The sequence below is a fragment of the Haliotis rubra genome, unplaced genomic scaffold (genome assembly GCF_003918875.1).
Source record: "Haliotis rubra isolate DU_JTF1 unplaced genomic scaffold, ASM391887v1 Scf42, whole genome shotgun sequence".
NCBI lineage: Eukaryota > Metazoa > Mollusca > Gastropoda > Lepetellida > Haliotidae > Haliotis > Haliotis rubra.
The window spans coordinates 2001226-2016573 of NW_025767102.1; the positions used below are offsets into that span (position 1 = coordinate 2001226).

The 15348-nt window shown below is 39.6% G+C and overlaps 1 protein-coding gene across 2 annotated transcripts in view; it reads left to right on the forward strand.

The window, feature by feature from the left end:
* LOC124288529 overlaps positions 1–15348 on the forward strand; it is a 58732-nt gene that overhangs the window by 16686 nt on the left and 26698 nt on the right. Inside the window, exon 1 of one of the 2 annotated variants that reach the window (XM_046725050.1) lies at positions 1713–1749. The exons of the other annotated variant lie outside the window; for it this stretch is intronic. Coding sequence (XP_046581006.1) covers positions 1728–1749 — 22 coding nt within the window. The 5' untranslated portion in view covers positions 1713–1727. Of the gene's footprint in view, positions 1–1712; positions 1750–15348 lie in introns of those variants that run through there. 2 annotated transcript variants of the gene reach the window in all.

Sequence of the window (15348 nt, forward strand, 5' to 3'; positions counted from 1 at the left end):
TAACGGGGTCGGGTGGTCAGACTCGCTGACCTGGTTGACAAATTTCATCGTATCCCAGTTGCGTAGATCGATTCTTATGCTGTTGATCACTGGATCTTTTTGGCCTCCAGTGCGGCTTTGTCGCAGTGCAATGATCAAGTTAGTCGATTTGTAACATGTACTCTCAAGTATTTGTAACTTCTTACAGCCTCCAATTTTTTACTTTTATAAAACCATTTTTCTCGTTTTGATAATTTCTCCCCATTTTTGAAAACTATAACCTTTGTCTTATCGATACTGACTTTCAATTTCCATTGATTACAAGCTTAAGAGTGCTCAAGTTCATTAATTTACTTTTGAAGTCCAGGTACTGTGCTCGCGAACATAACAATATCATCAGTAAAAAGGAGGAGAAAAAGTGTTATAGTTTCCGGATGCAATTGAATGTCCTCGTTGCAATTTTCTTATATCTGTAACGAAAATAGAAATGGACTTAGAATACATCCTTGTCTTACCCCAATGTTACAGCAGAATGAATCAGATAAGGTGTTATTGTTTCGAACACAAGCCTTCATGTTGTGGCACATGCAACTGTGACATAATATTTTGCCAATTCCAGTACTGATGCCTTGAGATTTACAAAGGACCACAGCATGTTTCTGTTAACTGAGTCAAACGCTTTAGCTAAATCAACCAATATGGCGACATTTTGTCTCCATTACGTCCTAAATGAGACACATTTATACATCCTGTAACTAACTTTCAAACCCGACTCTCATGTGTAGTAACACTGACATGAATCTCCCTTCCGTTTGCTGAAGTCTTCAGTAAATTAGATAAATATGAAATTATGTCAATTACTGCAAACAGTCTATGATGAAAAATAAATTTATATATATAAGCTAAAAAGATATCTTTTATGTTCAGAACGCCCATTGAAATATGAATACAGCTACCAATGTAGTATTTAACATATGCAAACACGTCTGGTTTAGATCAAGTGATTGAGGCCCTGTCAGAAAAAAGTCATTCGGTATGAGTCAAGACATATATGTCTGGATGGGCAAGGAAGTTCAAACTCATGAAATTGAATTTATTTAAATATTGGAAGACACTTGCGAAGGCTCTTGACCAAGTGCTCGCATTTTAACGCTTGGACACACCCCTTTGTATCTCACCTATAATGTAATACCAACACGCAAAGCCCTGACCATTGAAGTGTTATTACATTATACTCATGAGTGCAAGCAACAATCACATTTCTAATCACTCACAAAAGAGTTTCGAGTAACCCTTCATACTTGTACTATATATCAACCGATCCCATAGACTCGCACATTGAAATTCAACTCCTTTGAAATTATTTGCTTTTCCAAAACGATCGATACACATTGTTAACTGCTGTTTTCGGACAATCAGAGGTGGACTAAAGTAGATAGGGCGGCTATCTGACAACCCGCAATAGCTTTCAGTCAAGCCGCTATGTCCATTGTACCTATGTAGACGGGTATACGTATTACGAAGCCAGGGTCATTATACCGTTGCTCGCCTGGAAATCTTTAGCGGTTGCCGTGGTAGAGCTATCGCTGGCAAATAGCGCTATTGAAGAAACTGGGTGGAGTAAGTTTATCAATGGACGCACACCTACCTCATACCAACCGTTGCCGTTTATCATTTATCTCAAACGACACAGAGGAATCAGACACCTGACTGTTAAATTCATCAAGGACTCTAATGGATGCACCGTTATGACGAAACAGAGGAAAGGAGGTACGTCCATAGAATCACTTTTCGTTTCATTGTTTATAAAAATAATTTAATTCTTTTCTATTTTTGTCAAACTTTTACTCTCTTTATCCATATAATTATAACGCAACACAAATTGAACCGTAAATCTTTCATCTATGTAAATCTGTCAAAAACGAGACGAAAGCTGAAGTATATAATTATAATACGTTATCCTGATATCTATCACATACGTAAACGTGTACTGTACATTTAATGATTATACAGGAACGTACCAAAACAATTATACCAATAACAGTAAACTAATAAGTAAATCTAAAGTAATACCAAACAGTAAGCCTCGGTTATAACGAACGCACACAGTTTAGTTCGTAATTTCCATTAAGATATTCATCAAGAAACCGAACCGACAAACGTAGTTTACTGTAAAGTATGTACCCCCTGATAAATCGTGTATAAATGACAGAAAAGATATGTCTGATGTATAGTCTATAAATGATAAAGGGTTAAAAAGGAATTTTCAAAGTTGGTTTCAAATCGTCTTCAGCATTACTATCTGCCCAATGTTTTCATTGACAAAACCACCTTTATGCTTGTAACAATCCACTGAGCTGACATATAGCCGGTTCCGTTATTGTATTTTCAGTTGAATTGTTAAAATACAATGAATCGTTATAACATGTAGAAATACAGTTGTAATATTATATTGCAGAATAGTAATGTGTTCTTTCCGTCCCATATAGTACGGGGTATTGGCTTTCCGGTGAGAGGAAATTGAAAGTTTTGAGCCGAGGTGATTCACAATGCTAATCTCGTAGCCTTTGTTAGTTGCTGCGGTGTTACATTAACGTGAAAATATTTCGCTTGGCCGACTGGTTTTATGTCTGAGCTCTACGCTTGGAATACGTTAAACATAGCTGTATTGTGGAGGTATTTTGTTGAATATGCATAAAGTTGTGTCTGGGACCAGTTCCACGAAGCGACCTTAGCGCTAAGGTAATCCTCCAATATGTTAACACAGACTTACGTCAGTCGAAGCGCTAAGATCGCTTTGTGGAACTGGGCCCTGGTCTTCCGCGTAAAGGGAGATGAATATAACCGGGTTTGATTCTGTGGTATAGCTGAACCTCAAGGACTTTAGTTGCCATAATTCTGTCAGTGGAACTGTTTAGTTGGGGTACGAACACACGCCAGGCCAGCCAGGACAGGTAGAGAAGGTGTCAGTTGACTTATATTTAATTGAAGCGACATGGGACCAGTACCGCGTGGAAACACTGAAACATGACAACACTAACTACATAGCTATGCTTATAACGAATACGCTTATGCCGAGGATGTATCGAACTAGGTTTGATCCCGCCATTTACTATACTTTTGAGTCAAAATATTCATAACGAATGACGGTTATAACGAAATACAATTGATGATCCATTCGAGTTCGTTACAACCGTAGTGCACTGAATATCAATAAAGAGAATACAATTTTGGCATGACAAGGACATTTGTAATATCATTGCTAAACCACCTACATATCGAAACTTATTTGATGTGTTTAAATCGTTTTTTTTTAAATATTGTTTTTTGTTTCCCAACCGTTTTAATTTTAATTTTTGTTTCACATGCTCATTTGTGAATATTATTTGCATTACATTGCACAGACGTTAAGGGTGTAAGATCCTGAAAAAAAAAATATTCCAGCAATATCACGGCGGGGACACCAGAAATAGGCTTCAGACATTGCACCCATGTGGGGAATCGAACCCGGGGGTTTCGGCGTGACGAGTGAACGCTTTAACCACTAGGCTACCCTACCGCCCCGATGAGATAGTGGAGACTACTAAAGCGGAGGGTTTTGAATGAGTGAAACACAAGACGTACAATCACACTATAGCTCACGAAACATCAAAGTAAGTGGTCTCATCTCTAATATTCGATATGATCAAAATTGGCTGGCTCAAAGTCAGTTACCTTTATTACATTAAAAATGGTCTCGTCTGACCTTGAAACAATACAACAATTCAAAGCAAATGAAAATATCAGAATTTACCAAAATGAGTTTGGATTATGCAATGGAATCTTGGTTATAATATATTCTTCCCATCAAAAGTTTAGACTCACTAGTGTAAATATAGCCACTAACTTCAGGCAACTGTTCTAAACTAAATTTTGCAAATGATTCCAGACTGTTTAAAAGTACTGTTTACACATGAACTGATGTATTGTAAAACAATTCGTAACGATGAAAAGATTATCGTCATGAGTTCAATAAATGATAAAAATCAGTGAAACTTGGCGAATTCATAAAAAAAACTTTACACCAAAACTCAGCTGTTCACATGCACGACATTTGCACATGCCTTTCAGCAATCTGATGCCTGATCCTCGTGCAGTTCATCTGCATATGGTTTGCAGTTGGTTCCCCCAAGTTAATGTAGAATATACACACATATATTTCACCAATTACCTACTGGCTTCCCGCGTTGTAATCTTACCAATAGTGATTTTCATATGTACTTCTATAGCTATCTGTTTCCTAGTTGTTTCACTCCCCTGATTAAGGAGTAAGAATATACTTATAACGTTGTGTTCCTTAATATAAAGAGGTTGGCATCCATAAATTCTCGCCTTAATAATATTTTTGTAATACGTGGTAATCCTATTCACAAATACCAAGTTTCGCCACTGATTTTCAGTGATCTTCAAAATAATATCCATCACTGTTTGGCCTTTTGAACAGAATGGAGTTTGAGGGTAATCAAGATTTAATAATTTTTGGCGTGGACTTTTTTTAATTGAAATTAACATAATCAAATGTACACAGAAGTGTAAAGGTTAAACCTGGAAATCCCTATCCAAATTATATATGTAAAGATATGACGTGGAAATACAATCCACGGTGGTACATATTTACATCACGGGGGGTCGAGCGATAGAATCTTAGATAGAAAGATAGAATATTTTATCTTTAACGAAACAACTATCTTGTTCATTGTAAACGTGTAACTTAAAACTCAACGTTCATAAGCTCATTACACGAACATTTTGTAGGAGACACTTGCCAAATTGAAATAATTATAGCTGTCTGACTGGCTGAGTATGGTTTTACGCCGTTTTTAAGCAATATTCTAGCAATATCACGGCGGGGGACACCAGAAATGGGCTTCAGTAGTTGTACCAATGTGGGGAATCGAACCCGGGTCTTCGGCGTGACGAGTGAACGCTTTAACCACTAGGCTACCCCACCACCCCAATTATAGCTAAAGGCGTGGGAATAACTTTCAAAACAATTTTTTTAAATTAGTAAAAACGTCATCGATCAATTGATATTAGACAAGAAATCTACGACAAGAAATACATCCTGTAGGTAATCGTGTCGAAATGATTTCAGGGCGGTTGGTTGAATGCAAATTAAAGGAGACGTATCAAATGCAGTTAGATATGAAAGCATATCTTTTAACCACCTGTCTTGAGAGCTTTCCATGATCTTTACATCCACATATCTTCGACCTGAATACATTATATCTTTCTTTGTGATTTGTACTGGGTGTGGCTGTCTATCAGCCTATAGATATAATAGCAAGTGTATGGCTTGTACGTTTTATGTTTAAAGCTGAATAGTTTGTGATAATAATGTGACCGGGTTATGAAGTATACACGTGAAACCTTGATTTGATCAGATCATTATGACCTTTATTAGGCTTAAAAATGTCGGCGGCACTGCAAGCGTATGGTCCAAAACACAACTATGACGTCAAAGAGGGCTTACAAATGCACCAGCATAGATAAATTTTGAATCACAGTTATTACCCTTTCATTGTGTTTATTAGTTAGAGAACACTCGCTCACTCACTCACTCACTCACTCACTCACTCACTCACTCACTCACTCACTCTCACTCACTCACTCACTCCACTCACTCCACCCAACCCACTCACTCCCGTTATTCTTCTCCTGTTTATTCCCATGTTTCTAATCTCCCCACGGGTATCTCTGTATCATGGGTAGGCCGGTTACCAGACAGCCTTGTCACTGCCAACTCAAAAATGTTAAAGACAGTAACACATGATCTTGTCAATGTCTGTAATAAAACTACACAACTAATTCACCTACTTCCTGCGAGGTAGATTCGTATTTTCATCAGTTGCTAGTTCGAGATATATGATACACAGTATAATTAGTTGTGTACAATGATACTCAGCTCTCAAGCTGACACAGTAGTACGTCTACTGTACACACTGTGTCACTGTCCACTTGAGGAGTTGAGGAGCGTGTAAAGAGGTGATTGATCATAAGCGTGTAAGAATCCTGACAGCGACACCATGTTCTCTCGTGTGTTAGACTGTCACATCGAGCTTGAGTGTGTAATATATTCAAACGTGTTCTTAAACTCAAGTCGGGTATACTTTTCATACAGCTGAAGTGGATTTAGGATTTATATATCTATTCATATTAATATATTCACGAGCAATGAATGTATTCGTCAAGGCCTAGTGACACAATTACAGAGCCATTGAACTACGCTCCCTATATTGACTAAATAAAGTATTTAGTTGGTGGGCAGGGTCTAGCATTGGCGATAACATTTGATGATAAATCATATATTCAATGATAAAACAGAGACCGACAACGTGAGTTTATCAGTGGTGAGTTTATATGTTTTCAGGAATATTTTCATACTGACACCCTGTGAAAACACATCATGTTTTCACGAACAGAATTATGCTCTCGAAGTACATCTCGAAAGATAGGGGAAGGGCTTGGTTGTTGTTTTAGGCCGCACTCAGCAATATTCCAGCTATATGGCGGCGGTCTGTAAATAATCGAATCTGGACCAGACAATCCAGTGATCAACATCATGAGCATCGATCTACGCAATTGGGATACGATGGCATGTGTCAACCACGTCCACCCGACCACCCGATCCCGTTAGTCGCCTCTTACGACAAGCATGGGTTACTGAAGATCAATTCTAAATTGGATCTTCACGGGTCATTAAGAATGGGATTTGAACCCGAACGACGATGCAGTTGATGACCTCAATCCTAACATACAGAACCACTTATAATTCATTTGATTCGTGTGTCCATTTTGCCAATCATTACAAAAAATCGAATACAAGCGTTATGATATTGCGGACCGGAGCGTTAAGCAAGCAAACACATACTCATAATGCAGTCGGCATCGACAACGGCGACGGACTCAGTGTTGGGAGTGGCGTGACGAAACTGATTGTCATGCTGACTAAGTCACATTCTAGTCGTTCTGTCGTTAATCCCGTAAGGTGATAGTACGTAATTTTATAAATGTGTACCATCCTCAGAATCTTCAAACCATATGATTCATAAACCATATGTCTACGTGTGTGTTATGCGTGAGATCCTGTTGTCAGGCTGGAGGATATGGAGGCCCACAATCCTTTGTCTGGAGTGTAAAATCCTGCAGTAGGTGTGACTTAATACAAGCAGGTGCACCACAATGACGAACCTATGTTGAAATACATATAACCCGGGAAGATACGGGTTAGAATTGCTCTTTAGCAACCCACGCTTGTCATAAGAGGCGACTGACGGGATCGGGTGGTCAGGTTCGCTGGCTTGGTTGACACATGTCATCGTATCCCAATTGCGGAGATCGATGCTCATGTTGTTGATCACTGAATTGTCTTGTCCAGACTCGATTATTTACAGATTGCCGCCATGTAGCTGGTATATTGCTGAGAACGGCGTAAAACTAAACTCACTCACTTGGAATACATGGTGTTTCTCTTGCATACCTTTTCTATCGAAAACTGAATGTGATGATTTAGATTTATGATTTCACTTACAACATTCAGTCTGATCGATTTCATTTCATATACATGCACTTAAAGGGGCGGTGGGATAGCCTAGTGGTTAAAGCGTTCGCTCGTCACACCGTGCACCTGGGTTCGATTCCCCATATGGGTACAAAGTATGAAGCCCATTTCTGGTGTCCCCCGCCGTAATATTGTTGGAATATTGCCAAAAGCCCCCGTAAAACTAAACCCACTCACCCATATAATTTAATAGAAGGTGTCACCTACTTTTACTGTGAAAACGTGCGGGTTGTGGGGAGAAAATGGAGACTGGGTCTTCCCTGGCATTGACGTTTGATATTTAATGTGGTTTTGCAGATGTAGCGGAAAAATGTTTAGTCTCAGTACCCTCAGTGACCGCTTGGTATTCTTTGGATGGACGCACGCAAGCTCGCACGCACGCACGCACGCACGCGCGCACGTACGCACGTAAGCACATACATACATTTAGTATATTCAGATGTTCTGAAAATAAGTTGCTCAACTTGAATGTTTTGTTAAATACGTATAGCCTCAAGTGATCCAACATTTAACAAAATGCGTTTTCCACTTACACTGAAAGTTCATTAAGTCCATACTATTCCGCTTTCACAACCAAAAAGCGCTCTAATATATAGATATCTATGACCTTTCATATGTGAATTTTAGATGGGGTGTCTTTTCCATGATATGATAATTGCCCTCTATTGTTGACAATGTCCTATCCACGTCGCCCATAATGCACTACGGTGTTGTTGACTGTTAAGTTCAAGGGCAGCGTTTGACTCCATCTAAGTACACCGAGCAAATATCTGTGAAGAAGATGTAGTGTTTGCTGATTGTATCACGTGATTTGTACTGTGGGAAAGAGGAAAAAGTGCAAGCATTCTTCCAAACAGAAGACCTTCAGTCTTGAAGGATCACAGCTGGTGAAGTTTCTCTGCAAGTAATTTATTTACAATTTGTGAAAACATCTGTTTGAGGAACCATCAGAAACGCACAACGAGAGAGACAGTAAAAGGCATAAACTTTTTACTACAGATGACATTGAAAGAAGTATATTGACTTTATGATCGCCTGGTGATAAGTCGCCAAATGTTTGTCTTGGTAATGTGTGTTCGGGGTAAATATACTCATTATGAAAAATAAGTCTTACGAAGAAACCCTAGGGAAATATATCCAGCTTTTGTGGCTCGTTAGCTTGAAACTATTTCACAAGGCGAAGTCGGTCGTGTACCTTTCATCATGATAAGAAAGGTGTTGCTGTGGTTTGCTTTCTGAATGAACTTGAACTTGAAAATATCAAACCGGGATATTTGAGTAAGACGAGATTTTTTTATCTTTACAAATAGTGATGAAATGTTATCACTGCGCCTGCGCTGTAAACTTCTCTCGATGCATGCCTTCCTGTTGTGTTTCGTTGTTGCTGAACTCCGTAATAAGCTATATGATGACGGTCCGGTCTGTAAATCCAGTGATTGACATCATGAGCATCGAGCTACACAGTAGGCTTTTGAACCGCCCAGTGTAGTGAATGGACTTAATGCCGCTATGAAAACTATTTCAGTTGTATCGTGAGGAAAGCACGAAGGCAGGACTTAGACGTTTACTAACGTCGTGAATGTGTGAGTGAGTGAGTATAGTATTAGGTCGCTTTTAGCAATATTCCAGCAATATCACGCCTGGGAAACCAGAAATGGGGTTTACGCATTGTACCCATGTAGGAAATCGAACCCGGGTTTTTAGCGTGACGAGCGAACGCTTTAACCATTAGGCTACCCTACCACCCCACTAACGTCATGAAACCCAAGAGGCCAGTACTTACAGACCTAGAGATATAATCAGTTTGGGTCGGATTCGAACCCCGTCTCCACAAAAAAAACCTGACGAGTGACCCTTCCCCTACCCCCACCCACCCCACACCCCTCATTCCCCACCCACCCATCAACTTAGTGTCTGAAACAGTTGTTTGCTTGTCCATGAACGTTGCACTCAGCGTTACTCCAGCAACTATATGACGGTCAGACAATCCAGTGATTTACTCCATAATCATCGATCGATGCAATTGGGTGACGATGACATGGCGTCACCCAAATCAGTAAGTGACTTCTCTGACTCCAAGGTCACGGCAATAACCTGGATCGGGGCGGTGGGATAGCCTAGTGGTTAAAGCGTTCGCTCGTCACGCCGAACACCGGGTTCGATTCCCCACATATGTACAATGCGTGAAGCCCATTTCAGGTGCTGTCACCCGCATTGATAGGGCTGGAATATTGCTGAAAGCGGCGTAAAACTAAACTCATTCACTCTAACCTGGATCTTAAAGCAATTCGCTAAACTCTTTCCTAGGCGACTTTGATGTTTGGTACTCGCTGGTTCGTGAGAATATTACTCTGGGGAGTAGCTACAGGGGCAAAGAATGGGCATTATCCGTCTGTATCATGTAGTCTCAGCGCTGTACTCACAGCCCGGGGCATGGGCCTGAATAGGCAATAGGATTAATGTTGTATAGAAATTGTTATTGATATTGATACTCAGTCTTGTAAACATTTGACTGGTACTTATGAAACATATTTAATCGAACCAGCAAGACTGAAGCACCGCTATTTAGAAGTAAACATGTTTTAATATCAGGAGTGTTTCGTTTGATATCGAAGTCATTGACACATCCTTGCAAGTCGGGGCGGTCCTGTTTCTTAAACCAGGTAGTTCGGTATTGTGTAAGACGTGTTTAACTGTCAAGGGTTGAGATATATCTGATAGTAGTAGCATGGCCCGGATCGACGAGATTCCGTTTAAAAGTTCACTATCAATGTTTTCTTCAAAGGGATGGGTTTTGTTTAACCTTACAGGAAATAGGAGCCGGTGTGGAATTTTAGAGGGCAGGTGTGATGGTTTAAGGTTGACAAAAATTAAACTTTTGTCAGGTTCTACTGTAGGTTGTCTATACAACGAAATGAGGTTAAGTATTAGGTCATTGTGTTAGGATAAAGGCCACACACACGCTCCATGTATAAAACCGACCTGCATGAAAGACACATTAGAGTGCTCCAGAAATGCATGTCCACACTGACCTTCATGCACAAAAGCCACACACTTGCGCCCCAGAAATGCATGTCCACACTGACACTCATGCACAAAAGCCACACACTTGCGCCCCAGGAATGCATGTCCACACTGACCCTCATGCACAAAAGCCACACACTTGCGCCCCGGAAATACATGTCCTCTCTGATCTTCATGCACAAAAGCGACACACGTGCGCCCCAGGAATGCATGTCCACACTGACCCCCATGCACAAAAGCCACACATGAGCGCCTCAGAAATGCATGTCCAGTAATACCTATGTGTATATAAGCCACCTGCCAAACATATCGATCTGCACACTGATAACCTATTTGAACTACATCCACCAATGCACCATATTAACTAAAATCTGCATCCGTTACTCACATATTACTTGCACATTTTCTCAAGGATATGCCATGATCATTATGCATTATCCCAACATACTACTTCCCAGTCAACTAATTATTAACGTCACGAAATTGCTTAAAGTACGTACGCTCCCTCAATGAACCGCCCACCGGAACGGTATAACACCTCTATGCTATTGTTACAGGCCGTGTTTACTGGATATATATAATCCTCTGACGAACATTTAGCCATGTGAATATAACCTGTGGGAAAAATGGAATTGTTGTTTTGTTTACGGGAAAAGTGCACAAAGGCATGTAACCTTCTCACATCTTTTCTCACGCATGTGATAATAAATTATGCCAGAACAGAGATGGGCGTTAGGTTGTTGACGTTTGTGACACTGACTTCGTAATACATGACTACTCCCAAAAGAAATCGCTATCTCATGTTGTGTGATATATTGTGTGCCAGTGCAGTTGGGCTAAACGCAAGCGACGGGTGTAGAAACATCTGCTTATATGTTGAAAACACTCTCATTCTGGAGTAGTGCAAATGTGTGAGATTACTTATTCTTGGCAGAGATCATATACCATTGGTATATGTTTTCTTCATTGGCAGTGACGAATGGCTTTCAATGGCAGGTTTTATTGTCCAGGGTTTCCATTGAGCAAGCCTTTCGAATAGTGTCGGCACGTACTAGGTTCGTGTCACGAGTACCTGGTAACCATTCCATTCAAGGAACTAGGTCTACCAGTTCTGACAGAATAAGCTTTGGACAAATCATCAATGCCAGTTGCACCTGATTCTTTCACTGATCTACCCACCTTAAAGCGTCAGTGAGTGAGTGATTGACTGCGTTTAGTTTTACGCCGCACTCAGCAATATCCCAGCTATATGGCGGCGGTCTGTAAATAATCGAGTCTAGTCCAGACATTCCAGTGATCAATAGCATGAGTATCCATCTGCGCAATTGGGAACCGATGACATGTCAACCAAGTCAGCGAGCCAGACCACCCGATCCCGTTAGTCGCCCCTTACGACAAGCATGGGTTTATGTAGATCAATTCTAACCCGGATCTTCACGGGTCCCTTAAGCTTCAGGTATATCGATGATTTTATATCGTTCAATAACTATCAAATAACCAATTGCCTTCCACTGATTTATCTTCCTAGAGTTGAAATTAAGGAGACAAGTGAGACCGCCTCAACTGTTTCATATTTACATCTGTACATAAAGATTCAAAGTGACATAAAAATCTCCACAAGGCTGTATGGCAACAAGGATGATTTCAACTTTCCATTAGTCAACTTCCCTTTCATGTCCAGCAATATTCCAACAGTTCCAGCCTTTGGTGTTTACAATTCACATTTTTGAGGCACAATCGAGCGTGCTCTATTTACCAAGATTTCAAAGAGCGCAATACCACTCTTGCTCAGAAGGTTTTCGATCAAGGTTACAACATTCAAGACCTCAGTAAAGCTTTGAAAAAGTTTTATGGTAGACATGTGGAGGACATTTCGAAATTTGATGCATCAGTGACAAAGATTGTACCATACATTCCCGAATTATTTCAGGTAAACAATTGTCTAGACTTTGTGTATGTTTATGAAGGGTACCACCGTTGGGGCAAGATACGCTCACCTTTTCGCTAACACCTGGTATCATCACTGTTTCATAGTGATTCATAAACACATGCTGTCTTGTTATCGCATGGTGACAATCGCTGGATTGTCTGGTCCAGACTCGAGTTGTTTACAAACAACATCGCACAGCTGTAACTAATATATACTCATGATCTAGTCACAATTGTACAATCGAATCTGCTTTTAGCAGAGATTTCGTATGAATGTGGGTTTTGTCGTTAATGTAATGAATATAGAGAAATTGGCTTTAATTCCAAACCAGCTGAAGGGCGGTATGACTAAAAGACAGTAATTATAATGATAATGTGAGATATTGGACTAACGTAAATGGCCCGTATATTAACAGTCTACTGTTCATAATGCTGTCCGTGTTTATGTCTGTTTCCCACCTCACACTCGCCTTTTCATTCCTACATGAAACAATGAAAAGTGTTGTTTTCTCAATTTCCCCCGCCGCTGTGGAAATTAACGTCTTGATATGACGCAGAAATAACCATGCCCATGCACACGCGTAAAAAGAAGGTCGACGTCTTTCTGATTTTGCATCACTGCATTTAACAAAAACTTCTTTCCGACTTGATCTACTTCATAAATCGATTTAAAGGCTATTGCCAACAAATCTAATTTTAAAATTTAATCAACTAAGTTACATAATTAGTGAAAAACATTTTTATTTCCTTTTTATTTATATGTATATTTCGTAGGACCGCTCCAGTGCTGGCAGAGGTAAGAAACACATAAAATACGTATAAACTAATTTTGGTCAGTTGAGTGTGATCGTCCACTAAAAAATGTGCAAACTATCGGATGCGTTGTGGTGTTATGTTTTTTTTAAAAACATGATCGGATTGTCTGGTCCTGACTCGATTGTTTACAAACAACAACGTGAAGATGTAATGCTGCTGGAACAAATATATACTCATGACATAGTCACAACTGTTCAATCAGCTCTGCTTTTGGCAGAGATTTCTTATGAATGTGGAAAGGGTTTTGTCGCTTCTAGTTGAAGTAGAACGTTACTTACATAAATGCGGTAAATCTTTGTCAGCGACACACACTGTTCCTTAGAAAAAGCTTTATCGAAAGCTAAATTACCATCACAACAACAGTACTATCTTCAGATAAGAAAAGAACGTTATATATCCCCATCGGATTAGGAAAGATCGACAAATGTCCCATTTTACGCCTTTAGAATTTATAATATTATCATAACTGTCTGTACAAAATGCTTCTTGCGTTGAAGTAGAGCTTTGAAGTTTGCAAAGACTGGATTTTCCCAGCCAAACCTTAACCTGAACATGTATAAATACTGCCTCTAACGCGAGCTCCTGGGGAGGGAAGGCGTCTTTCGATTTGGGAACAAAGAAATATTTCTGACACAAATTTATATTAATTGACATTCGGTTTTACTAACAAATGGGTTTTTTAAATTTAGAAGCTGAAAACTCTGGAACATAAGGTGTTTTGGTCTCCCAAAAGTGTTAAGTTTTTGTTCAGCTTTTTCTATGTCATCTGAAACATTTTCTGTTTCAAACAATAACTCTACCCCATCACATTTAATCTTCAGACTATGAAACGATCTGCTGCTAAGGATGGCTACTGACAATGAATTATTGAGAAATAAATGGATAATATATTTGATGGATATTAATAGCTAATTAATCCGCAACTGTCTTACTGGTCTTGAAATATGGAACTGTATTAAAAATATAGAAATCGTCAACATTGAATTCAATAATTGCAATTGAACACATACCTTTTGAGATACTTTAATTTGATTCCTGAGATGGTCCATTCACTATTTACTACTTGAATCAACATGAAGAAAAGAAAATCGTAACGGTTAGATGCTTTGGGGACGTAAATAATCCTGTTCTATGAACAGGTCGCAGTATTTGTATAAGATATATAATATGTATCAATTTTAATAGCCTGTCATCCTTTCAGGGGTTGATAGGTTAGGGGTGATAGGTTAGGTCTAACCCTAGCTGCTTGCAATACGGCCTCTGTAGTTATAATCGACACAAGTTATATTTCAGAGTCTCTAGACTCCGTGGTGCCAGCATCCCCTGGAGCTCCATACATTGTGTCCGGGATATTGAGTTTAAGGTCCCGTGCTTTAACACAGACTTGCCTGTGCGTGTGTTTATGACGGCCGCTACCGGTGGGGCAGGATCCGCTAACCTTTTCTGGCAGACCAGGGGCTCCTTTCACGAAGCAACCTTTACTAAGGTTAACCTTAACTCCCATTCTTTAACATTACACTAAGGTTACCTTAGCGACTTATAGGCCCTGGTAATTGTATCATCACGTGAGTCATAAACGCGGGCTCATGACATTGATAGAATTGGAAAATGGGCTTCGCTTTTAGCAAATATTTTGTATGATTATGAAATGGATTTTGTCGCTTTTAAAGAACTAAAGTCATTTTCACGTATTTCATTGTATGGGGATTACATGTAGATATAAATTTAAACCCGCGCGATATATAATACTCCCGAAGTCTAAAGAATGTTTACTTGCATTGATAACATTGATATATCTGATACCGAAAGATTCAGGATTGAGATTCTTTTCATCCTCCAACTCCACCCTTCCCACTTGTTCACTTCCTGATCAGTAGTAACCAACATCCGTGGGTAAGATGAGGACAGTTCTGGATTCCATTATAAATTGGGTTTCGTTATTCGGAAATTTGTCTCGCATTGCAAACTGTTATGTTCGAATATTTTCTCGTCCAGAACAA